The 23,446-nt window shown below is 45.0% G+C and overlaps 1 protein-coding gene across 1 annotated transcript; it reads left to right on the forward strand.

Annotated features, from left to right (window-relative positions):
* The first annotated feature begins 11,335 nt into the window (after positions 1-11,335).
* On the forward strand, positions 11,336-23,128 carry ATL3 (atlastin GTPase 3). The gene is made up of 12 exons (XM_015822823.2): positions 11,336-11,542; positions 12,896-13,036; positions 14,349-14,453; positions 15,555-15,605; positions 15,683-15,739; positions 15,977-16,069; positions 17,147-17,285; positions 18,362-18,489; positions 19,060-19,116; positions 20,865-20,936; positions 21,302-21,747; positions 22,993-23,128. Exons 1-12 carry the CDS (start codon positions 11,336-11,338, stop codon positions 23,060-23,062), a joined length of 1,566 nt encoding a protein of 521 aa, XP_015678309.1. The 3' UTR covers positions 23,063-23,128.
* The last annotated feature ends 318 nt before the right edge of the window (positions 23,129-23,446 follow it).

Genomic DNA, 23,446 nt, shown 5'->3' on the forward strand with positions numbered 1-23,446 from the left:
TGAAGGCTCCAGTCTAGGAACTAGGAGACTATGAATTCTAGTCTTAGGCACAAAGCCAGCTGGGGGACCTTGGGCCAGCCATACTGCTTCAGCCCTAGGAAGGAAGCAATGGCAAATTATTTCTGAAAAACTGGCAAGAAAACTGTGGGGACTTTCCAGGGAACATAACTGAATGGAAGATTTAAAAAAAATCATACTAGAATAAATCCACTTTCTGTACCTTATTCTACTTCTATTTCACTCCTGAATAAATGGAAAACTAAGCAAAGGGGCCAGGCATTGAATTTCTGAATAGCTTTGGAAACGTTTGAAGGAAACTGGGTTGTTTTCACTCAGGAATATATAGCAAAGTCTATAAAAACATTTTTAAGAGACTTGGCGCCTTTGAAACACACCAAACCTGTTCCTTATGATAACGTAATCTGAAAGGCAAGAAACAGAAAAAAGGATAGTCAGCTTCAAAAATTTACCGCTGGGATATCATACAGTTTCAGAAACAAAAATCTTTGCTATGGGTCAAAAAAAAAATCCTATTTGCATATGTTTCCTTTCCTGGATTTCAGCCTTGCATCTTATCAAAGCCACATTTGCAAATAATAATAATAATGTGCAAATATAAGGGATTTAATTATACTCAGTATAATTACTCAGCATACTGGCTGAGGAATTCTGGGAGTTGAAGTGCACAAGTCATAAAAGGGCCAAGTTTGAAGACCCCCTTGATATAAGAAATATATTACCAACCAACCCTAATCCTAACCCTAACCAACATCCAGATTCAGTCACAGCTTTGTTCCATACTGTATTAACCTTGTGAACTCTAAAGCTTCCTCCTTCCATTATGTATTCAAGATGGACAGTGATTTAATATTTATATGTTACTTATATATGTAAGGTCTACACATATGTTGTATATAGTATGTTTTAAATGTGTGTTATGTAAGTAAGTAACCCTTGAGAGCAAGCAACTAAATTTCATTTTTAATGTGTGCCAACAGGAAAAAAAAAATGACAGTGAAGGTTATCTAACATTGGTTAACTGTAGAAATTAATTATCACTGATTGTTTTAAATATAGGAACCCAGACAACACACTGTTCACGAAGCACTAAAGATTATTGTAAAAAAATTAATAAAATATATTTTTTTTAAAAAAAGAACTCTGCCTAGACAGCTGCACAGTGTTAATTTCCCCGGCTTGCAGTTAGTTCTCTTTGCATCCAGCAGAAGGGTCCCACTACAAAACCTATCATCCCAGGCCACAGGGCTGGGAATGATGGGGAGGGGATGCACTTCCCCCCTCCCTCCCCCCCTCCCCCCTCCCCCTTTCCCATTGGGAAAGGCACGCACCGACTCTGACTTCCTGGCACGCTTCTCCTCCCGGCTAATGCCCATTTGCGGAAGTTGGACTCCATCTCCCGAAAGGCCTTGCGCCAGAGCCTGCCCGCCTTCTCGCGGCAGTTGTAGTTCGCGCGGCTCTTCCTTCCGGCAGGAACGCCCTGGAGGCGGACTACATTTCCCGGCGTGCCTCTCTTTTCTTTTTCTTTTTTTTCCTCCCTCCCTCGCCCGGCTGCCCGCGCCTTCTTCTCCCCGCGTGGTGCCGGCTCCGCCTTTGGCTTGCCCGGCCATGGGGCGGGAAGAGGGGCGGGCGGGAGGCGGCTCCGTGTCATTCCTTCGGCAGCGGCGGCAGCGGCGTTAGCATCGGGGGGCTCATCAGACTGGAGGCGGCCGGTAGGGACCCCTCCCCTGGTTGCAATAGGCAGCCTCTTCATTGCACCTTCCTCTTTTTTGGGGGGGGGGAAATGCACGGGGCACCCTTCTTCCCATGGGGTGGGGGGCAGGGAGATCTCCCCCCCCCCAGTGTGCAAGGTGTCCAACCCCACTTCCCCTAATCCCCAGCCAGGGACAGCACTGGGGACCCCTCCCCACTTTCCAATGCAGATCGTGCAATAGCTGGCTCTTAGCCAAGTTGGTTGGGGATGATGGGCTTGGGGCCCCAAACATCTGGAAAGCACTCTTAGGGGCTGAGTTGGTTGCAACTCATCAACTTAGAAGCAGCTTTGGGAGGGGTGGAGGAGAGGGGGGGGCTATGTAGATTATTATTCCTGCCCCCCCTTTTATCTAATTGCAATCCTGCCCCCCTCCTTTTATCTAATTGCAATCTGAGCGCTTTATAGGGATGTGGCCAACTTTATGCTTCGTTAAGGTTGACGCTTACAAGATCTTGCACACACTGCGCGGACCCACAAATCACCTCATCCTCACTGTGTGTGTATGGGGAGGGGTGGGGGGGGGGAGAAGAGGCAGGTTGTGCAAACTCAGCCATCTTGTTGTACTTGAAGAAGTGCCAGCAGAGGTTGTGAACCACAAACAACATTATCTATGTCCTGGATGAGATTCTGATTGCAAATCGTTCCCTATCATTTCATTGCAAAGAAATCGAAATTGATCCCAGAGGAGGCGGTGTGGTTTTTTTTTTTTTATCCTCTCTCCAGGGGTCTATTTCTCCATCTTCCTTCCATGTAGGACTTATGGCATTTCTTTTTTTAAAAAAAATAGAATGGCTTATTGCATTGGGATAAGTGTCTGTTCCGACTTAAGGATTATGTGGAAAGACCTCAACCGGTTTTTCAACATGCTTCTTCCATCGCTGTCTGATTAAAGTTGTGGGTCGGGTTGCAATCCTTTGGCAACGGGGAGAATGGGCGCAACTGAGCCCACGGTTTCTGTTGCTAAGCAAGACACTTGTTAAACGGCTTTTGCCCCCGTTGGTGATTCTTGCCACAGTTGTTAAGTGAATCACTGCAGTTGTTAATTTAGTAACACGGTTGTTAAGTGAATCCGGCTTCCCCATCAAGGGGATCACTAGAACCATCATCATCATGTGAATCAGTGGCCAAGTGTCTGAATTTTGACCACGTGACTGGGGATGGTGCAATGGCCGTGTGAAAAATGGACATAAGTTACTTTTTCCAGTGCCGTTGTAACTATGAACGGTCATTAAAAGAATGGTTGTAAGTGAAGGACTACCTGTAGTACTGAAATCAGCCTGGTCCTCTCCAAATAATTAGAGCGTTCAGCGTCCGCTGTCTTGACCACTGGATGGGGTGGTTTGAACTGAAAGTAGTGGCTGATTAATCCAGATCTGGGGGACCTAACTCCCATCATCCATGCCAGCTCAGATGTTTGGGCATTGATGGGGTATATAATCTATAATTAGGTCTTCTTTCAGTTACCTAATTTCAAAGCTTTATTTGAATTGTTTTTTTATCTAGAGCAGTGTTTCTCAATCCTGGCTGCTTTAAATTGCATGGACTTCAACTCCCAGAATTCCCCAGCCAGCATAACTTAAAAGTTACCACCATTGGTCCAGATTGACTGAGTTAGCTTTGAACCGTTGTAAGGAGTCGAACGTCTTAGCTGACTGTAGTTGGAGACCTTTTGGTGCAAGGAGAATAAAACGCCAATGGTTATGAGTGACAGGTGCTTGAATATTTCTTTCAAGATCAGGAACAGAATGCCTCCTCACTTTTTTTTTGAGGAAGCACAAATGGGTCCATGTGAGTAGCTGCAGTCCCATCAGCTCAGCCTTCTTGAGAAATCAGCAAGGCTTTTCCTGCGTGATCCTCTCAGCTTGAACAAAGCAAAGAATTTGCATGTTTCTCCTCCATCTTCCAAACTGCAGTGTGGATCTTCCTGTCCTGAGGTGGACGAAGCCTTAGAACCACGCTAGCGAAAGGCCGGACAGCCGTGGTTTGCCTGATACAAAGCAACTTCCTGGATCCTGGGATTTTCAGGATGGAACCTCCATGGATAGGGGCATTGTACCTGTAAGGCCCAGTTTGTTGCAAAATAATAATAATAATAACAAGCTACAGGCACAGAAATTAGCAGAATAACAGAATTGGAAGGGACCATGGACGTCTTCTAAGGCAACCCCCTGCATGACCAGGAGACCCGGCCTATACCATTTCAGACAATCTTGTCTTAAAAACCTCCAGAGTTGGAGCATTCACCGCTTTTGGAAGCAGGTTGTTCCATTGGTTAATTGTTCTAACTGTCAGGAAACTTCTCCTTAGTTCTAAGTTGCTTCTCATCCGTTTTTCCATCCCTTGCTTCTTGTCCTGCCTTCAGGTGCTTTGGAGAATAGCTTGACTCCCTCTTCTTGGTGGCAACCCTTGAGATTTTGGAACACTGCTACCATGTCATCCCTAGTCCTTCTTTTCATTAAACTGCAACCATTCTTCGTATATTTTAGCCTCCAGACAACCTAATCATCTTTGTTGCTCTTCTCTGCACTCTTTCCAGAGTCTCAACATCTTGTTTACATCGTGGTGAACAAAACTCGATGCAGAATTCCAGCTGTGGTCTTGCCAAGACTTTATAAAGTGGTACTAACACTTCGCGTGATCGTGATTCTATCCCTCTTTTAATTTCCTACTTTGCTTACAAGCTCAGTTAAAAGATCCCACCGATTCCTGGACGCTGGTGGAGAAAACAAAGATGGCATGGAGGTTTTGCTTAAAAGAAAAACTTCAGATCTGTGTTCTTTCTCTGCTCCAGAATGCAAAACAGACAAGGAGTGGCCTTGAATTCTGACTCACTGCATCCAGAGGCTTGGCTGGCAGAGTCTGGTATGTGAGCGGATTGTGCTTTTTGGCTTCAGTTGTGTGTCTGTGTGTGTATACCAGGACCCAGAGCGGTCTTCTTCCTTTCACGGAAGTTGGTCTTTCAAAGAAGTGTGGAAAGGCCCATCCCAATTTTTCTGCTGGCCAAAACAAGCCTCAAACAATTACTATGTCCCTTGAGGGAGGCCGGGATTTCCAACAATCAAAAAACCCCAAATTGGAGAGAAACAGCCCAGAGAGGGAACCCCACCCCTTGCAGGGGAAAAAAAGGTCAAAAGGTATGTTTGGAGGAGAAAGAATTGCTAACCTCTAAGCCTGCTCTGCTTGCTTCCATTTCAATGTAGTTTTTCTTTAAGGAGGAGGGGGGGGAAAAAGAAGAATTTTCTCAAAATTTGGCCTCTGTCCCAGCTCTTGGTTTTCCGGAAAACTGAAAAGAAAGGAGAGCCATTTTAATTCTGCAGAAGTGATTTTAAAAGCCTCGTGCCCTATTTAGAGGAATTGTGCCTTTTGGGTTGAAATCCCACCATCCTCAAATTCTTTTTGGTTTGCCCCGTGTTGTGTTGCCCTTAGTTTATTGTTTTTATTACAGTGAAGGTCACAATTGAGCCCAAAATTCCTGTGACTGACCCGAGACATTTGTTAAGTGAGTTTTGCCCCGTTTTACGACTTTCCTTGCTGCATTTGTGACGTGAACCATTGCAGCTGTTAAGTTAGGAACACTGTCGTTAAGCGAATCTGGTTTCCCCATTGACTTTGCTCGTCAGAAGATCGCAGAAGGGGATCACGTGACGTCGGGACACTGCGACCGTCATAAATACGAGTCAGTTGCCAAGTGTCTGAATTTTGATCCCCTAACCATGGCGGATGCTGCAACGGTCGTTAAGTGTGAAAAACGGCGCTACATCACACTTTTTCAGTGCCCCTGTAATTGGAAACGGTCTCTAAATGAACAATTTTAAGTTGATAACTACCCGTGCTCCTTTTCAGTTCTTTGAAATAACTGCAGCTGGTGCATCGGAGTTAGATAAAAGAATTCTGAAATTGAGCAGCCTGGTTAATGGAGAGTGGTGTTGATTGATGTGGAGATCCATAACTTCCTTCCCCCCCCATGGAAGAAATGACCAACAATGTGGATTTTTAGGTTAGGACAACAGCCAGCCACCTGAAGTTCTCCAGATGTTTTGGACTTCTACATTCACCTCGCCACCCATGATGCTGATAAGAGCTGAAATCTTATCTTTCTGGACAAGTCACCCTTAAAAAAGAAGGGATGTAGCTTAGACCTAAAGTCCCAATTTTCTTTGCCAAAAGTCCTTGGCATTTCCAAGAACACCTGATCCAGCCTTCCTGAACAGATAGGAGAAGGAAGGACTTGTATGGGCCTTGAGTAATTTATAACAGTAATAAAAAACGGACATTTCTGCTGGGCTTTTGAACTCAGGATGCTCCAGGTCATCTGAAGGAAAGATTAAAAGAATAATGTCCTTATCTTCTTGCTTAAAATCTAAAACACACAATACAGATAGAAGAGAGATGTATCTTCAAACAGAGAGTTTGTTGATAGGCTAAAAAAGCTGGTTTCTAAAAGAACTAAGGTCCAACAGATGAGTTTCGACGAGATTGATTTTTCTTCCTACATCAAAATGGATGATTTGTTGAATTACCCCAGCAAGGAAAACAAAAATCATGTACATTCAGCTCCTTTTCTTGTGGCTAGGAAGGTAAGTAGATGAGAATTAAGGTGGTGTGTTCTGCAGCTGGTATATTGTTGACTTCACAAGAGGGAAAAAATAGTGCAAGGAGCTTGTTTTTGATGGAATATGGGCCATTAACCCAAGAGTGACTCCAGAGATCCGTTTTCTCCAGGTGGAACTGTCTCTTCAGATGTCTTCATGGCGCACCACATCATCATTGCTGCCATCAAGTCCATCCACTTAAGTCTAGTCATCTTCTTCTCTTTCCTTCCACGTTTCCCTGAATTAGGCACTTCTGAACTGAATCTTTGCATAATCTGGCCAGAATAGGATCATTTGAGCTTACTCATTCGTATCTTGAGGGACCTTGGTTCATAAATGGAGAGAACATGGCCAGAAATAGGAACGTTCTCCTTAAAATGCTAGAAGGTTGAGTCAACCAATGAAGTTAGTGACTAGTTTAGTTGATCCTTGGATGGATGGATGGAAATATTTCTAGGTATGACCTACATTTTGAACGTTGGAACTTTCTGTTGCTGGTTGTGTTGTTCCTTTGATGGAGATTGTGCAACCTCAGGAAGAGATTTTATCACCAACGTCTAGTTAGAACAAGTGTCGTTGCAATCAACACTCAGAAGTAGCACAGGGAAGAGCTTCCTTGAAATCAGGCACCCCATAAAGAGCGAAAATTGCCACATTTCATCTTCCCAGCTCTGGAGGCGCAAGAATTTTCGCTAAACCTGGGCTTCCATTCTGCAAAACCTGGTTGTTTCTGCTTGTCATCTGAGAAGCTGGCTTGAGCTTATTAGGATGAAATATTGATGTTACGCAAAGTGGTTTCTAGAGACATTTTGGGGTTTTTTTTAACCCTGGCTGGTCATGAAGGCAACAGGTTCTATTTTGAAGATAAAACGTAAAAAGAGAAACAGTGCTGTTGTGCACTATTACCCACTGGATTACACTTCTGCTTCTACAGATAGGATCTTACTTTCGCAACCAGCCTGCCTTCCACTGAGGATCTGTCTCCTGCAGGAGCCAGAAAGAGGGCTGAGAAAATATCTACAGAGCCCTCACATCCTGGACATAATCTATTTCATCTTCTCCCCTCAGGAGGGCGCTATAGAGCATTGCATCCCAAAATAACTAGACACAGTTTTTTCCCTTGTGCCCTCATTTTTCTGAACACTTAATTCCCACTGCACTCATTTCTCATTCTCTCATCTTTTCTACTTATCTTCTATTGGCTTCTTATGGTTTATTGACTGTTGTTTGAAATTATGATTAATGATTGTAACTACGATTTATGGCCTAGGACTTGCTGTTTATATGTACACTGTGAGCTTATGCGCTGGAGACAAATGCCTTGTGTGTCCAATCACGTGGCCAAAAAAGATCTATCTATCTATCTATCTATCTATCTATCTATCTATCTATCTATCTATCTCTATCTATCTATCTATCTATCTATCTATCTATCTATCTATCTAGATCTATATAGATCTATCTCTAGTGCTATCTATCTAGATCTATATCTTATCTATATATCTATCTAGTTCTATCTATATATCTATCTAGTTCTATCTAGATCTATATATCTATCTCTAGTTCTATCTATATCTATATATAGTTCTATCTGTATCTCTATCTTATCTATCTCTAGTTGTATCTATATTTATCTATATCTCTGTTTATCTATCTATCTATCTATCTATCTATCTATCTATCTATCTATCTATCTATCTATCTATCTATCTATCTATCTATCTATCTATCTATCTATCTATCTATCTATCTAGTTCTATCTACATCAATTTAGCTATATCTATCCATCCATCCATCTAATGCTTTTATTATCTTTACAATTGGAACTGCACCCGATACGTACGGTCTACTCTTTCTTCGCGCCCTGATGCTAGGGAAAAACCGCCAGTTGAATTTGCTCCTGTGCAAATTCATGCATGGAGGAGGAACTCGGTGAAATAAAGACGGCTGGAAGGATGCAAAACATCTCAGCGATTGTGCTTTTCCGGAACCCGTCTCCGTTGCCATGGAAACAGATCGCTTGGAACACTTTTCAGCATCTAGGATGGGATCAGCCTTCAAATGGATGCTCTCCTTGGCTTCCAGCCCTCCTCTCGGCGTGGATCCCCACGAGAGCCCAGAAGTGGCAGCAAAAGGGGGCTAGGAAGACCTTGGCCAAGAGTCCTTGCACCCACTTTTACAAGCAACGTGTACAATCTCACACGCTTAAGCTTGCTCGGGCCATCCAGCCCAACTGTATAAGATGGGAGTGGTCTCTGGGGATAAAATATGGAGTTTTGTCTGTGGTTTTTAATAGGACTGAATCCGAAATCCAAATACAGATTCTGGGCTTTTCTTTAGAGAAAAAAAAGACCCCTTGGGTCCCTGATGAGGGGTTCCTATGTACAGGTAGTCCTCTACTTACAACAGTTCTTTAGTGACCGTTTAATGCAGGGGTAGGCAACCTTGGCTCTTTTATGACTGGTGAACTTCAACTCCCAGAATTCCTGAGCCAGCATGGCTCAGCTTGGAAACCTCTCCCTTTCCCCTCAGCATGGCTGGCTCAGGAATTCTGGGAGGGGCCATAGTTTCCCCATGCTGGCTCAGGAATTCTGGGAGTTGAAGTCCACAAGTCATGAAGGGGCCATAGTTTCCCCCATGCTGGCTCAGGAATTCTGGGAGTTGAAGTCCACCAGTCATAAAAGAGCCAAGGTGGCCTACCCCTGGTTTAATGTTACAAAAAGGGACTCATGACCATTTTTCACTCTTACGGCCCTTGCAGCATCCCCAATGGCCAGGTGATCAAAATTCAGACACTTGGCAACTGACTCACATTTATGACGGTCGCGGTGTCCCCCTGGGTCACGTGATCACTCTTTTGCGGCCTTCTGACAAGCAAAGTCAACGGGGAAGCCAGTTTCACTTCACAACCGTGTTGCTAACTGATTCCCTTAAGACCTGTGGCAAAAAAAGGTGATAAAATGGGGCAAAATTCACTTAACTGTCTTGCTTGGCAACAGAAATGCTCCATTGTGTGTTTGTAAGTCGGCGACTTCCTGTGTCTTTTTCTTGGCCCGGTGGATCCACAGAGCAAGAACGGCGCTTGGTTTTGTGTGCGAAAGATGGCTTTAAAGCTTTGTGGGATGTGATCGGTGGGCTAAGAAGAGCAAGACTAAGGAAAAAATGCTGCTTTTATTTTTATTTTTTTGCAACGCTCTCGTCCTCCTGTTGCTTTGCTGCTGCATCCCAGAGAAAAAGCATTCTGTTTATCGCCACGGAGTGTTTGTGTCTCCGCTTCAAGCAACAAAGTGTGTCATTGAACTATAGAACGGGAAGAGGCTCCGTTAGTGCAGTGGTTTTCAAACTTGGACGCTTTCAGATGGGTGAACTTCAAATCCCAGAATTCCTCAGCTGACCGGAGAATTCTGGGGATTGAAATTCACTCATCTTAAAGCATGCTACCTGGGGCGTTCTGAGAGTTGAAATTCACCCATATTGAAGCATGCAGGCTGGGGAATTCTGGGAATTGAAGTCCACCCAGCTTAAAGTTGCCAGCTTTAAAGAAACACCAGTCTAGTCCAACTTTCTGGCGTGATGGGTGAAAATCAATTCCAATATCCATGAGAGGTGATTATCTACCCCATTCTTAAAAAAACTCCAGAAATGGAAAACCCATAGCCTGTATAGGTAGACTGTTTTGCAGATCTTACTGTAATAAGTACATAGGCATTTACCATACTAGGCAGGTAGACAGATAAGTAGATAGAAATGGAGATAGATGAAGATAGATAGATAGATAGATAGATAGATAGATAGATAGATAGATAGATAGATAGATAGATAGATAAGATGATAAGATAAGATGATAAGATAAGATGATAAGATAAGATGATAAGATAAGATGATAAGATAAGATAAGATAGGCAGGCAGGCAGGCATAGATGGATGGATGGATAGATAGATAGATAGATAGATAGATAGATAGATAGATAGATAGATAGATAGATAGATAGATAGATAGATAGATAGAACTAGAGATAGAGATAGAGATAGAGATAGGTAGGTAGATAGATAGACAAACAGACAGACAGGTAGGTAGAGATAGACATAGACAGAGATAGATAGACATAGATAGATAGATAGATAGATAGATAGATAGATAGATAGATAGATAGATAGATAGATAGATAGATAGATAGATAGATAGATAGATAGATAGAGCTTTTTAACTCCGTGGCCTTGTTATATAAATATCTCTTAATTGATTTTTCAGGAATGCAGAAGATTGAGCTGAAATAATGCATTATGAAAAGAAAATCAATAAAGTACGCTTAATGTGTTCTGTTATGCGCTCTCAGTGGTTCATTGCAAAATAGTTTTTATCAAAGATGCCTGTCAATGTTTTGAGACTGGCCGGGCTCCCGTAGTCTAAATATCAACATTCTTTACATGTTAAGAAGTTGCGTAGAGACACAAAAGTAAGCCCCAGATGTAATTTCAGCAAACAACCACGTGTGTGTTATATAAGTTGTGGTATGGTGGGAAAAAAATTATGAGGTTGACATGTCCTTCCTTTGTTTGGCAAGCAAGGATTCGTGTTTGGGAATGGAAAATGTTTAGATGTGGAAATAATATCACAGTGGAAGGATTTCCGAGGACAAAGCATTTTTGTGTCTTGTTTTAGTCCCAATTTTTCTGAATTGTATTTTGCCTCGGTTATAAAAAGGAGAGCAATGTAGCTTCACTTCTCCCCTTGAAAAAGCTCTTTATATTCTCCAAATTCTGGAATAAATGGGTTTGTTCCATCACTGGAGATTTTTAAGAAGAGTCTGGACAGAATGCTATACAGGGTCTCCTGCTTGAACGGGGTTGGACTAGAAGACCTCCAGGGTCCCAGGGAATAAAATAAATAAAAGCACGTGCCAACCTTAAATGCTGTTGACGAACGTTGTCCATCTCTTTTCCTTTCTGGACTGGAACAGGAGGCAATGCCATGGTGGGAATCAAGCCGGGTCCTGTACAGATCGTGCTGGTCCACAAAGAAGAACATTCCTTCGAGTTGGACGAGAAGGCCTTGAGTCAAGTCCTCCTGCAGGATGCCATCCGTGAGCTTGACGTGGTGGTGGTGTCCGTGGCGGGCGCGTTCCGCAAGGGCAAGTCTTTCCTGCTGGACTTTCTTTTGCGTTACCTGTACACACAGGTAAGCTTGGCTGCCAGTTGCACACAGGAGCAGTACCACATTCCGGTCATCTTGGAGGATGATCATTATATATGTCTTTGGTGACGTCCCAGTTGCACTTGGTGTGTTGTTTAGTTGTTGTACCTGTGCGCTCAGTGCATCTGGGATTCAAGGGGGTTTCTTAAGGGAGCCAGGAAGCAATATCTGCCCCAAAGAACTTGCCATCTTTTTGTATCTCCCCTTTGACTTTTAGGTGTCTTGAGATCATCTAGATTTTTGCACGAAACATTTATCTCCAGTTTGTTCTTGGTCTTAACTGTCAGGGTTTTCCAACTGCGGCAGCTTTGCAAGGAGTGGACTTGAAATCACAGAATTTCTGGATGAGGAATTCTGGGAATTAAAGCCCACCCATCTTAAAGCATGCCAGATGGGGAATTCTGGGGGTTGAAGCCCACCCATCTTTAAGCATCCTGGCTGGGGAATTCTGGAGGTTGAAGCCCACCCCTCTTAAAGCATGCTGGCTGGGGAATTCTGGGAGTCGAAGTCCACCCCTCTTAAAGCATGCTGGCTAGGGAATTCTGGGAGTTGAAGTCCACCCATCTTAAAGTCGCCAAGGTTGGGAAACACCTAGAGAAAGAATAAACTGTGTTTGAATCTGGATGTCGTTGCCTATTTTCTGCCATTCAGCAAAGGAGTGCTGAATGGCAGTTAGAAGATGGGACTTAAGCAAGCCGAGGCTTGTTGCCGTTCCTTTGCCATCATTTTATACCATGGTGGAGAGATTGCATAAGAGCTTTTCTCCTTACACAAAGCTCCTATTCTACTCCCATGACTAACAGTTCGAACTCAGGGATCAGAGACCGGGATCCAAATCTTATTTTTCTCTCTCTTTGACCCTGCCTCTTGCAGCCGTGCGTTCCCACAGGTGCACACAAATCATATTTATCATCCCCAGATTTCTGTCCAAGTAGCTTGATCAATTGATCCAGAACTCTGGTGGGGCCCCCTCCCCCAACCCCATCTCCTCCACCACCCCCCAAAAAAAATCTTATTTGCATGCTATGGGGGTCCTGAAAAAAGTTTATAAACCCCTTTTTTATTTTTTTAAAAAGAGTTTTTTCTCCGCCTCCAAGAGAAACATCTATTCCAGGGAAGGGAAAAGTCTACCTTTGACTCAACAGACCTTGGGATGCCTGAGATTTCAGTAGCACGCTGACCTGGAAAGATGGGAGGTGTAGTCCTTTCGGTCTGCGAAAGTCCTGCTTGAGAAAATCTGGGCGAAAGCACCCTAATCAGAAGGAATGTTTGTTCTTATGATGCTCAGAAGTTTTCGGAGGCCTTTTTTTTGACCCTGCGGTGTTTTTTTTTCTACAGAAAGAAGACAGCGTTGATTGGCTGGGGGTGGGGGAAGAGCCCTTGACGGGCTTTTCCTGGCGGGGGGGCTCCGACCCCGAGACCACCGGCATTCAGATCTGGAGCGAAGTCTTTATCGTGAAGAAGCCAAACGGAAAGAAGGTAAAAGCAGTAGTGGCTACGGAGGGAAAGGAAATGCCAGCTTGCAAAAATAGATCTAAGTTTCAGGGCAACAGAGCTAAAAGCAGAGCCTGGGCAAAAGAGAATAACAGGTGGAAGGGGCCTTGGAGGTCTTCTAGTCCAACCCCCTGCTTAAGCAGGAGATCCTAGACCAGGGGTCTTCAAACCTGGCCCTTTCATGACTTGTGGACTTCAACTCCCAGAATTCCTCAGCCAGGCACATGTGCCTGGCTGAGGAATTCTGGGAGTTGAAGTCTACAAGTCATCAAAGGGCCAAGTTTGAAGATCCCTGCTTATGGACTTCAACTCCCAGAATTCCTCAGCCAGGCATGCTGGCTGAGGAATTCTGGGAGTTGAAGTCCACAAGTCATCAAAGGGCCAAGTTTGAAGACCCCTGCCTTATACCATTCCAGACAAGAGGTTGTCTAGTTTCTTCTTAAAAGCCTCCGGTGATGGGGAGGGAGGGAAAAAGAATAGCAGAATCACAGAAAGGGACCTTGGAGGTCTTCTAATCCAACCCCCTGCTCAAGCAGGGGACCCTACCATTTCAGACAAATGGCGGTCCAATCTCTTCTTGAAAACCTCCAATGATGGAGCACCCACAACCTCTGGATGAGTGCTTCTAGTTCTAAGTTGCTTCTCTCCTTGATTAGTTTCCATCCGTTGCTTCTTCTCCTGCCTTGAGGTGCTTTGGAGAACAGCTTGACTCCCCTCTTCTCTGTGAGAGCCCCTCAAATATTGGAAGACTGCTATCAAGTCACCCCGAGTCCTCCTTTTCATTAAACTAGACAGGCCCCATTCCAGCAACCGTTCTTCCTATGTTTTAGCCTCCAGTCCAAAACATCTGGTGCTTTTCCCCTGCAGTGTCCTTTAATTTTTAATGTGGTAAACGTTGATAAATGTTACCCGTATAAACCAAAGCTCTTTTGAGATCCTCCATCATTTTTAAAAGTGGGAAGGGAATTTGAAAAGAAAACATTTTAAAAGAACGTCTCCTCTATTAATCTGTTTGATGGGTCTGCTACAAGAATCATTTCCTCTGGATGAGGGGAAACGAAGTTCTTGGGTTGTTGTTTTTTTTACATATTTGATGTCAAAGCCGTTTGGGGTTTTCCTCCCCTTTGGTGGGGAAGCCCCTTCCTCATCTAATTTTGTAGATCGACCGATTGGCCCAAGACATTGAGGATGCTTGATGACCCATTCAGAATTTGAACCTTCGTCTTAGAAGTTCAAGGCTTGAATTCCAACAGTAAATTGTAAATATTCAAAAAAAAATAAAATCTCTTGCTTGCAGGTCGCTGTTGTGCTGATGGACACCCAAGGGGCCTTTGACAGCCAGTCCACCGTCAAAGACTGCGCCACCATTTTTGCCCTGAGCACTATGACCAGCTCCGTTCAGGTGAGCTGCCATCCGTTCGCTTGTTAGGAAGTCCCACCGTTTGCAGCTGGACGTGATTGGCAAGTTAGGAAAACTGGCATGGAGGGATCTGAGCCCAGGGGGTTAGCAGAAGATCTTGATGCCCCTGGAGACTCAGATCTCTCTCCCTCTCCCTCCCTCCCTCCCTCCCTCCCTCCCTCTCTCTCTAGTTTTATCTAGTCATCCCTCTCTCTTGCTCTATCTCTCTCTTTGTCCATCCATCACCTGTTGGTCTGTCTGTCCATCTGTTTATGTATGTCTGCCTGTCTATCTATTTTATCTTTCTATATCATCTATCTATAGATATAATAGATGATAGATGATATATAGAAAGATATAGATAAAGAAGATAGATAGTCTTTATCTTTATCTTTCTATATCTCTATCTTCTTTATCTTTATATCTAATCTATCTTCTTTATCTTTCTATATCATCTAATCTATCTATCTTTATCTTTCCATATTATCTATCATCTAATCTACCTACCTACCTACCTACCTACCTATCTATCTATCTATCTATCTATCTATCTATCTATCTATCTATCTATCTATCTATCTATCTTATATCTAATTTATATAGCCCATCTCATCAAAAACAACTTTCTTTCTTTCTTTCTTTCTTTCTTTCTTTCTTTCTTTCTTTCTTTCTTTCTTTCTTTCTTTCTTTCTTTCTTTCTTTCTTTCTTTCTTTCTTTCTTTCTTTCTTCCTTCCTTCCTTCCTTCCTTCCTTCCTTCCTTCCTTCCTTCCTTCCTTCCTTCCTTTCTTCCTTCCTTTCTTTCTTTCTTTCTTTCTTTCTTTCTTCATCCACCCATCCACCCAACCATTTTATATATGCCCATCTCACAGACATGATTCTGGACAGCTTGCAAAATTAAAACAAAATGCCTAAAACCCTGAAAGCATAGTAACCCTACAAGCACTGAGACAAGCACTTGAGTTATAACCACAATTGAGGCCGGAACTTTAATTGCTAAGTAATGTGCTTGTTAAGCAAGTTGTACCCAATTTTATGACCTTTTTTTTTTTGCTGCGGTTGTTAAGCAAACAATTAACTTTGTACACCATTCCCTTCCTTTCCAGATTTACAACTTGTCCCAAAACATCCAAGAAGATGACCTCCAGCAGCTGCAGGTAGGCAGGACCTCCGTAAAGTGTGTGAGCTTTTCATGCAACTGGTCCTCAGTGTTGCTTTCTATCTCTTTGTGCAGCTCTTTACCGAATACGGGCGTCTGGCCATGGACGAAATCTTTCTCAAGCCATTCCAGGTGTGCATTCGGTCGATCGGGAGTTGTGCGGGGGGGGGGGGGGGGAGAGTCTGCCTGGGTACCCCTTTGTGGCAGCCCGTCAAATATTGGAAAACATCCCCAATTCCTGTAACTGTTCTTCATATGTTTTGGCCTGCAGAACTTTCCTCACCACTTAAACTGCCTTCTCTGCAGAAAGGGGAGATTTCTGCGCCCTGGAGTGCAAAGGTTTAATCTGAGCCTTCTTTCTTAATGCAGACGCTGATGTTCCTGGTGCGGGATTGGAGCTTTCCGTATGAGTATAACTACGGCTTAGACGGAGGCATGATTTTCCTCGATAAACGTCTGGAGGTAAAACCTAAACAAAAATAACCTCCCAGCCACTGTGACTGCAGCTGGCTGGGGAATTCTGGGAGTTGAAGTCCACCCCTCTTAAAGCCTGCTGGCTGGGGGATTCTGGGAATTGAAGTCCACCCATCTTAGAGCATGCTGGCTGAGGAATTCTGGGAGTTGAAGCCCACCTTTCCTAAAGCATGGTGGCTGGGGAATTCTGGAAGGATTTATATTCCTTGCAGACCGCTGGTCATTTGCCTTCTTTGAGAGAGTCGTTGAGGTCACTTGGGAGTTTACCTGTGTCCCCAGGGTCACCTGAATGGTGCAAATGGGTGTGGGCCCTTCTTGGAACTGCTGAAAGGACTGTGTTCCACACCCATTTGCACTACTCAGGTGACTCTGAGGACACAGATAAACCAAGCGGCCTCAACGACTCTCCAAAAGAGCACAAATGACCAGCAGTCTGCAAGGAGTATAAATCCTTCCACTCCCCGCCATCCAGCCAGAGCTAAAGAAGCTTCTGGGAGGAGAAGCGAAACATCTTCAAAGAAAAACGAGGAAGTCCAGTTGCTTCCTGAAAAAGCACCTTTGGGACAACCCTGATCTGGATGCCTGAGAATCTAGACATTTAACTGTGCACTTCGGGATGAACACCCTTCGAATGGTGCGGGAGCCTGAACGGATTTCCCGAAAACATTGCAGACTATAGTTTCTAGAGAAAGGTTTTATTTTCCCAACCTCCTGATCCTGGTATTTTTTTTTACTGTTATTAATATGAAGGACGGTGTTGGGTTTGAATAAAGGAGAATTTTTGTAGCTCAGGGTTGAAATGAGGGGTTGTTGAAGCTCTTTGAGTATGGTTGTTTTCTTGCAGACGTTTCATGACCCAACTAGGTAACATCATCAGTGCTAGAAGGGAGGAGGAGGAGGAAGAGGAGGAGGAGGAGGAGGAGGAGGAACTGTGAGATTCCTAGTGCTCTCTGAGTTTGGTTATTTTCTTGCAGACGTTTCATGACCCAGCTAGGTAACATCATCAGTGCTAGTCTACTGGGTTTCCTGGACCTATTCTGAATTCTCCTTCCTTTCTCCCACAAGGTGAAATCTCACCAGCATGAAGAGATCCAGAACGTTCGCAAACACATCCATTCCTGCTTCACCAACGTCAACTGTTTCCTTTTGCCCCATCCGGGACTCAAAGTGGCCACTAGCCCGAATTTCGACGGCCGTCTGAGTGGTAAGGGCTGGAACCTCTGAAGGAGTTGGGTCTTGATATGAAAAAGACCCCCCCCCCTCGTCCCAAAACGTGGCTTTGTGCTGCAGATCCATAAGCTGGAAAAAACCCTCTTTGGAAAAGGGTCTCCCAAATTTATGAAAAGCATTTCAGGGTGTGGTTCTCTGTTTGGCTTCTGTTTTATGTTTAATTCTAATTCAGGGGTCTTCCAAACTTGGCAACTTTAAAGACTTGTGGACTTCCGCTGGCTGGCTGGCTGAGAATTCTGGGAGTTGAAGTCCACAAGTCTTAAAGTCTGGGGAGACCCCTGTTCTCGTCTAATGAAAAGAAGGACCAGGGGTGACATGATAGCAGTGTTCCAGTATCTCAGGGGTTGCCCCAAAGAAGAGGGAGTCAAGCTATTCTCCAAAGCCCCTGAAGGCAGGACAAGAAGCAACGGATGGAAACTAATCAAAGAGAGAAGCAACCTAGAACTAAGGAGAAACTTCCAGATACGATCAGTGGAACGATTTGCCTTCAGAAGTTGTGGGTGCTCCATCACTGGAGGTTTTTAAGAAGAGATTGGACAGCCATTTGTGCAGAATGATAACACGGTTTCTTGCTTTAGCAGAGGGATGGAATAGAAGACCTCCAAGGTCCCTTCCAACTTAACACCCAACAGATGTAAGATGTCAAGGTAGCGAAGTAGAATTAGCTGATCTGATTGTGTTTCCTGTCAGGTCTACCTGAATCTTGCAAATCTGAAAGGACAAATCTCCTGCCCTCTCCTTTACACCCCCTCACCGATAAACGAGGGGAGGGTCTCTTCTCGCCCTCTTTCTCCACCCATTGTGCAGCTGAGGGCTCCGCTGTCTCTTATTCTAATCGTTCGCTTGGCAGCATATTTTTGTCCTGTCTCCTAAAGGCTTTCCCATATAACCTTACAGTTATTACCTACCGTAATAATGTCTGTTTGCATTTTATAAGGCCATAAAACAAATTCACGTGGGGAGAGGGGAAAAAAAAACAAACACACCTCCATTCCCAATTGCGTTCTTCCTCTTCCTCTTTTTATCTTTTTCATCCACTTTTTTGCGCAGACATCGCTGATGAATTCAAGGATCAGCTGAAGCAGTTGATCCCCTTCGTCCTGGATCCCAGTCAGCTCTTGGAAAAGGAGATCAACGGTTCAAAAGTGACCTGCCGAGGCTTGTTAGAGTATTTCAAGGTATGTTATATCACATTATGGGCTTCTTTCCTTTTCTTTTCAATGAGAGGAAGGGAAAGAAAGGAAGGAAGAAAGGAAAGAAAGAGAGAGAGAGAGAGAGAGAGAGAGAGAGAACTGCTTGGTCTGACGTTCCGATTTATTCAGCTTATTTATTTAAAATATTTATACAGCTGCCCATCTTTCAACCAACTTTTCATCTGCTTCCGATCAATTTGGGGTGGGCCCCTCTGAGCCCAAGACACAGGGTGGGGTGATGGTGAAGATGTGGCCCCAGGTGAAGGTATTACCCCCCCTCCTTAACAATAGCCCTTAGACTTACATGCCGCTTCACAGTGCTTTACAGCCCTCTCTCCAAGCGGTTTACAGAGTCAGCCTGTTCCCCCCCCCAACAATCTGGGTCCTCATTTACCGACCTTGGAAGGATGGGAAGGCTGAGTCAACTTTGAGCTGATCAAGACTGAACTCCTGGGAGTGACCAATGAGTTAGCTGTAGTTTGGCCTGCCTCTAAAAAATAGATTAAAAAAAATATGTGTCATGTAATAATGGTTGTTTAATGTCCTTCACTATAGGCCTACATTAAGATCTACCAGGGGGAAGACCTGCCACACCCCAAATCCATGTTGCTGGTGAGTTTAGCCTGGAAATGGAAGAGCTGTGGAGAAGCCAGGTTCCATTAACAAACAGCCGTGTTGCTAACTGAACAAGTGCACTGCTTCCTTTTTTTTTTTGAGTTTAATGCAGGGATGCAGAACAGAACAGAATAGAAAATAGAATAGAATAGAAATAGACAATCCCTTAAATAGGAGCCAGCCGTGTGCTGCAGCTGCCAAAAAGGCCAACACAGTGCTAGGCTACATTAACAGAGGGATAAAATCAAGATCACGGGAAGTGTTAACACCACTTTACAAGGCCTTGGTAAGGCCACACTTGGAATACTGCATCCGGTTTTGGTCACCGTGATGTAAAAAAGATGTTGAGACTCTGGAAAGAGTGCAGAGAAGAGCAACAGAGATTAGGGGACTGGAGGCTAAAGCATGTAAGGAATGGCTGCTGGAATTGGATATGTCTAATTTAATGAAGGACCAGGGGGGACATGATAGCAATATCTCAGGGGCTGCTCCAAAGAAGAGGGAGTCAAGCTATTCTCCAAAGCGCCTGAAGGCAGGACAAGAAGCAACGGATGGAAACTAACCAAGGAGAGAAGCAACCAAGAACTAAGGAGAAACTTCCTGACAGTTAGAACAATTAACCAGTGGAACAACCTGCCTCCAGAAGGGGTGAATGCTCCAACACTGGAAGTTTTTAAGAAGAGACTGGACAGCCATTTGTCTGAAATGGTACTATAGGGTTTCCTGCCTGAGCAGGGGGTTGGACTAGATGACCTCCAACTTTATTATTATTATTATTATGAATGGAATGGAAATACAGAATAGAATAGAATTAGAATAGAGCTGGAAGGGACCTTGGAGGTCTTCTAGTCCAGCCCCCTGCTCAAGTGACCGTTCGAAGTTACAACAGGATTGGAAAAAGTGACTTCTGACCGTTTTTCACACGGCCATTGCAGCATCCCTGTGATCAAAATTTGGACGCTTGGCGACTGGCATATATTTATGACCCCCTTTTGCGACCTTCAGACAACCAAAGTCAAAGGGGAAGCCTGATTCACTTAACAACCGTGTTACTAAATGAACAGCTGAAGCGATTCACTTAACAACTGAGGCAAGAAAGGTCGTAAAATGGGACAAAGCCCACTTAACAAGGGTCTCGCTTAGCAACAGGAACGTTGGGCTCAATGGTGGCCGTAAGTCGAGGACCACCTGTATTGCTTCCAAAGCTTGCAGAGCTGGCTCCAGTTGCAGGAGCGAACAAAATTACGGAACTGTACAGAAAAATGGCAGCATTAAACCTCTGAATGCAACCCAAGAGAGTGGCCCCCATCTTAATACCTCATCTGAGATTCTCATAACGTGCCATGGTTTTTTTTTTGTTTTTTGTTTTGCTTTTACGGTTCTCCTAAATCGGGTAGGCAACCTTGGCCCCTTTATGACTCATGGACTTCAACTCCCAGAATTCCTGAGCCAGCCATGCTGAGGGGAAAGGGAGAGGTTTCCAAGCTGAGCCACGCTGGCTCAGGAATTCTGGGAGTTGAAGTCCGCAAGTCATGAAGGGGCCATAGTTCCCCCACGCTGGCTCAGGAATTCTGGGAGTTGAAGTCCACAAGTCATGAAGGGGCCATAGTTCCCCCACGCTGGCTCAGGAATTCTGGGAGTTGAAGTCCACGCGTCATAAAAGAGCCAAGATGGCCTAGCCCTGTCCTAGACCTTAGCAGATTTAGTGTTTGTGATTTAGTGATGTTGTTTTTCCTCTTTTGTAGGCCACGGCTGAAGCCAACAACCTGGCGGCTGTCGCTTCAGCCAAAGACCTGTATTACAGCAGCATGGAAAAGGTGAGGGGGCTGGAGGGGGCCGGGGGGGAGATTTGCCCATTGTTTGCACTCAGTATGGGCTGCCCAAGAGTCTCCTGGTGATTGGCCCAAAGTCACCCAGCCAACTTTCATGCCTAAGGCGGGACTAGAACTCACCATCTCCTGGTGATTGGCCCAAAGTCACCCAGCCGGCTTTCATGTCTAAGGTAGGACTACAATTCACCGTCTCCTGGTGATTGGCCCAAAGTCACCCAGCCGGCTTTCATGCCTAAGGCTTGACTAGAACTCACAGTCTCCCGGTGCCTTGAACCACCCACCAAACCGGCTCTCCCCGCCTGCTTTACCGTGCCTGGAAGCTTCACCTGCTGGCTCCTCCCTCCCTCCAGATCTGTGGCGGAGACAAGCCTTACATTGCCCCCGAGGTGCTGGAGTCGAAGCACCGGGAGCTGAGCACCAGGGCCGTGGAGCAGTTCCGGCGCATCAAGAAGATGGGCGGCCGGGAGTTCAGCCAACGTTACGAGGACGAGCTGACCCAGGAGCTGAGCGACCTCTTCGAAGACCTGTCCAAGCATAACCAGAGCAAAAACATCTTCAACACTTTCCGGACCCCGGCCATCCTCTTCGGCTTCATCGTGATACTCTACGTGAGCTCGGGGGTCACCGAGTACATCGGACTGAGTGTGGTTGCCCAGTTTTGCAACTTGATAGTGGGGCTGTTGCTTCTCTCCCTGCTAGCCTGGGGCTACATCCGATATTCGGGCGAATACCGCGAACTGGGCATAGTCATTGACAATACAGCGGAGTTCGTGATGCAGAAGATACGGGCTGTGGGGTACGTATTTGGCTTAATCCTGCAGGTGGGGGAAATGCTGAGCCTCTTCGCTGGATACGGGTGACGACCATAATTGGGGGACGTCCGGCGTTAAACCAGGCAGTCATTAATTGAGTTAACAACTGATTTTACCATTTTTTTTTGCTGCAGTTGTTAAGCAAATCAGTGGGTCCGGCTTCCCCCATTAGCTTGGCTTTGTCGGAAGCCGGCTGGGAAGTTCACAAATGTGATCTTGAATTGTGCCAAGCCCTTGAATTTTTTTCAGCACCGTCCTGACTTTGGATGGTCGTTAAGTCGAGGACTGCCTGTAATCTCCCGTTGGCACCTGGTCCAGGAAATGCAAAAGTGATAATTGACAGAGAAAAAAGACAAGCAACAGCAGTTGCCGTTAGACAAGTGACAGTCAGCCATTCAATATATTCCTTGATAGAAGTTGTGTCTTTTGTTGGGTTCGCACAATATCTGAGAAAGGGCGTTTGAGTTAAAGAGGTGCTGATGGACGGTGAAGGAAAGAAATTTAAGGAAGTGGGGTTCTCCTGGAAGAATGGCGGGTGTGGCTTAAAGCAGCCAGGGTCACTCTAGCTAGCAAGATCAGCGGCCTATAAATGTAATAAATAAATACACAGGTAATCCTTGACGCAAGGTCAGCGGCCTATAAATGTAATAAATAAATACACAGGTAATCCTTGACGCAAGATCAGCGGCATATAAATGTAATAAATATACAGGTAATCCTTGACGCAAGATCAGCGGCATATAAATGTAATAAATACCTGTGGTAAGTCCTTGCTTAGTGACCAAAGGCACTGAAAAAAAGTGACCGATGGCCATTTTTCACATGACCATTGCAGCATTCCCCGTGGTCACGCGATCAAAATTCATGACGCTTGGCAGCTGGCTCCTATTTATGACGGTGGCCGTGTCCCGGGGTCACGTGACCCCCCGTTTGCAAGACCTGACAAGCAAAATCAATGGGGGATTCACTTAAGAACTGCGTTACTAACTTAAGAACTGCGTTACTAACTTAAGAACGGCGGTGATTTGCTTCACAGTTCTGTCAAGAAAGGTTGTAAAATGGGGTAAAGTGAACAAGTTTCTCACCTAGCAATGGAAATTTGGGGGTCCATTGTGGTCGTAAGTCGAGGCTTACCTGGAAATCAGTACATTATGAGCTCTGAGTGTTCTGCTTGGGGGTGAAGGTTTCTCTAACCTGAGCGTTTTCCCACCTGTGCTTACCTCCTCCAGGTCACCTACCCATGCGCCCCCCTCCAGGGAGGAGCCTGTGGCCCCCACACCGCACAGGAAGTCTCAGTGAACGAAGCAGCGCGGTGAGGTCTGAACCCCAAAATGTCATTGGTGACGGTGGGATCACCACAATCTGCCTTTCCGGTCCAGGAATCGCTTTTGCAGAGCTTCATAGACAGCCAATCTGAGCTTCTGAGTCGGGACCCCTGCCCCTTTCTTCCTGCTCACCTTCCTTTGATGGACCCCCCCTCCCCTGGTTTTTTATTTCACCCCCCCCTCCCTTCAGGAAAGAAGTCTTCTGCACTTTAAACAAGGGAACGAAACAGCGTTTCCCTACCAGTTAGTGCCTTCCGTGACAAAAAGGAAACCAACTCGACAACTGTTGTTTCAGCTGCTGGCTCTTGTTTTTGAGGCCTGTCGGTTGTACCTGGGAGAAGCAGCCACCCCTCCCCTT

Source organism: Protobothrops mucrosquamatus, unplaced genomic scaffold (genome assembly GCF_001527695.2).
Source record: "Protobothrops mucrosquamatus isolate PMUCROS unplaced genomic scaffold, P.Mucros_1.0 scaffold1687, whole genome shotgun sequence".
Lineage (NCBI taxonomy): Eukaryota > Metazoa > Chordata > Lepidosauria > Squamata > Viperidae > Protobothrops > Protobothrops mucrosquamatus.

What these genes read in the sequence shown, in the direction of transcription:
- ATL3 (XM_015822823.2), top strand. Translation starts at nt 11,336, where the DNA reads ATGGTGGGAATCAAGCCGGGTCCTGTACAGATCGTGCTGGTCCACAAA. An exon ending in AGAAGCCAAACGGAAAGAAG is followed by an intron (nt 13,037 to 14,348) that starts GTAAAAGCAGTA and finishes TCTTGCTTGCAG; the next exon opens with GTCGCTGTTGTGCTGATGGA. An exon ending in CAGAAGATACGGGCTGTGGG is followed by an intron (nt 21,748 to 22,992) that starts GTACGTATTTGG and finishes TACCTCCTCCAG; the next exon opens with GTCACCTACCCATGCGCCCC.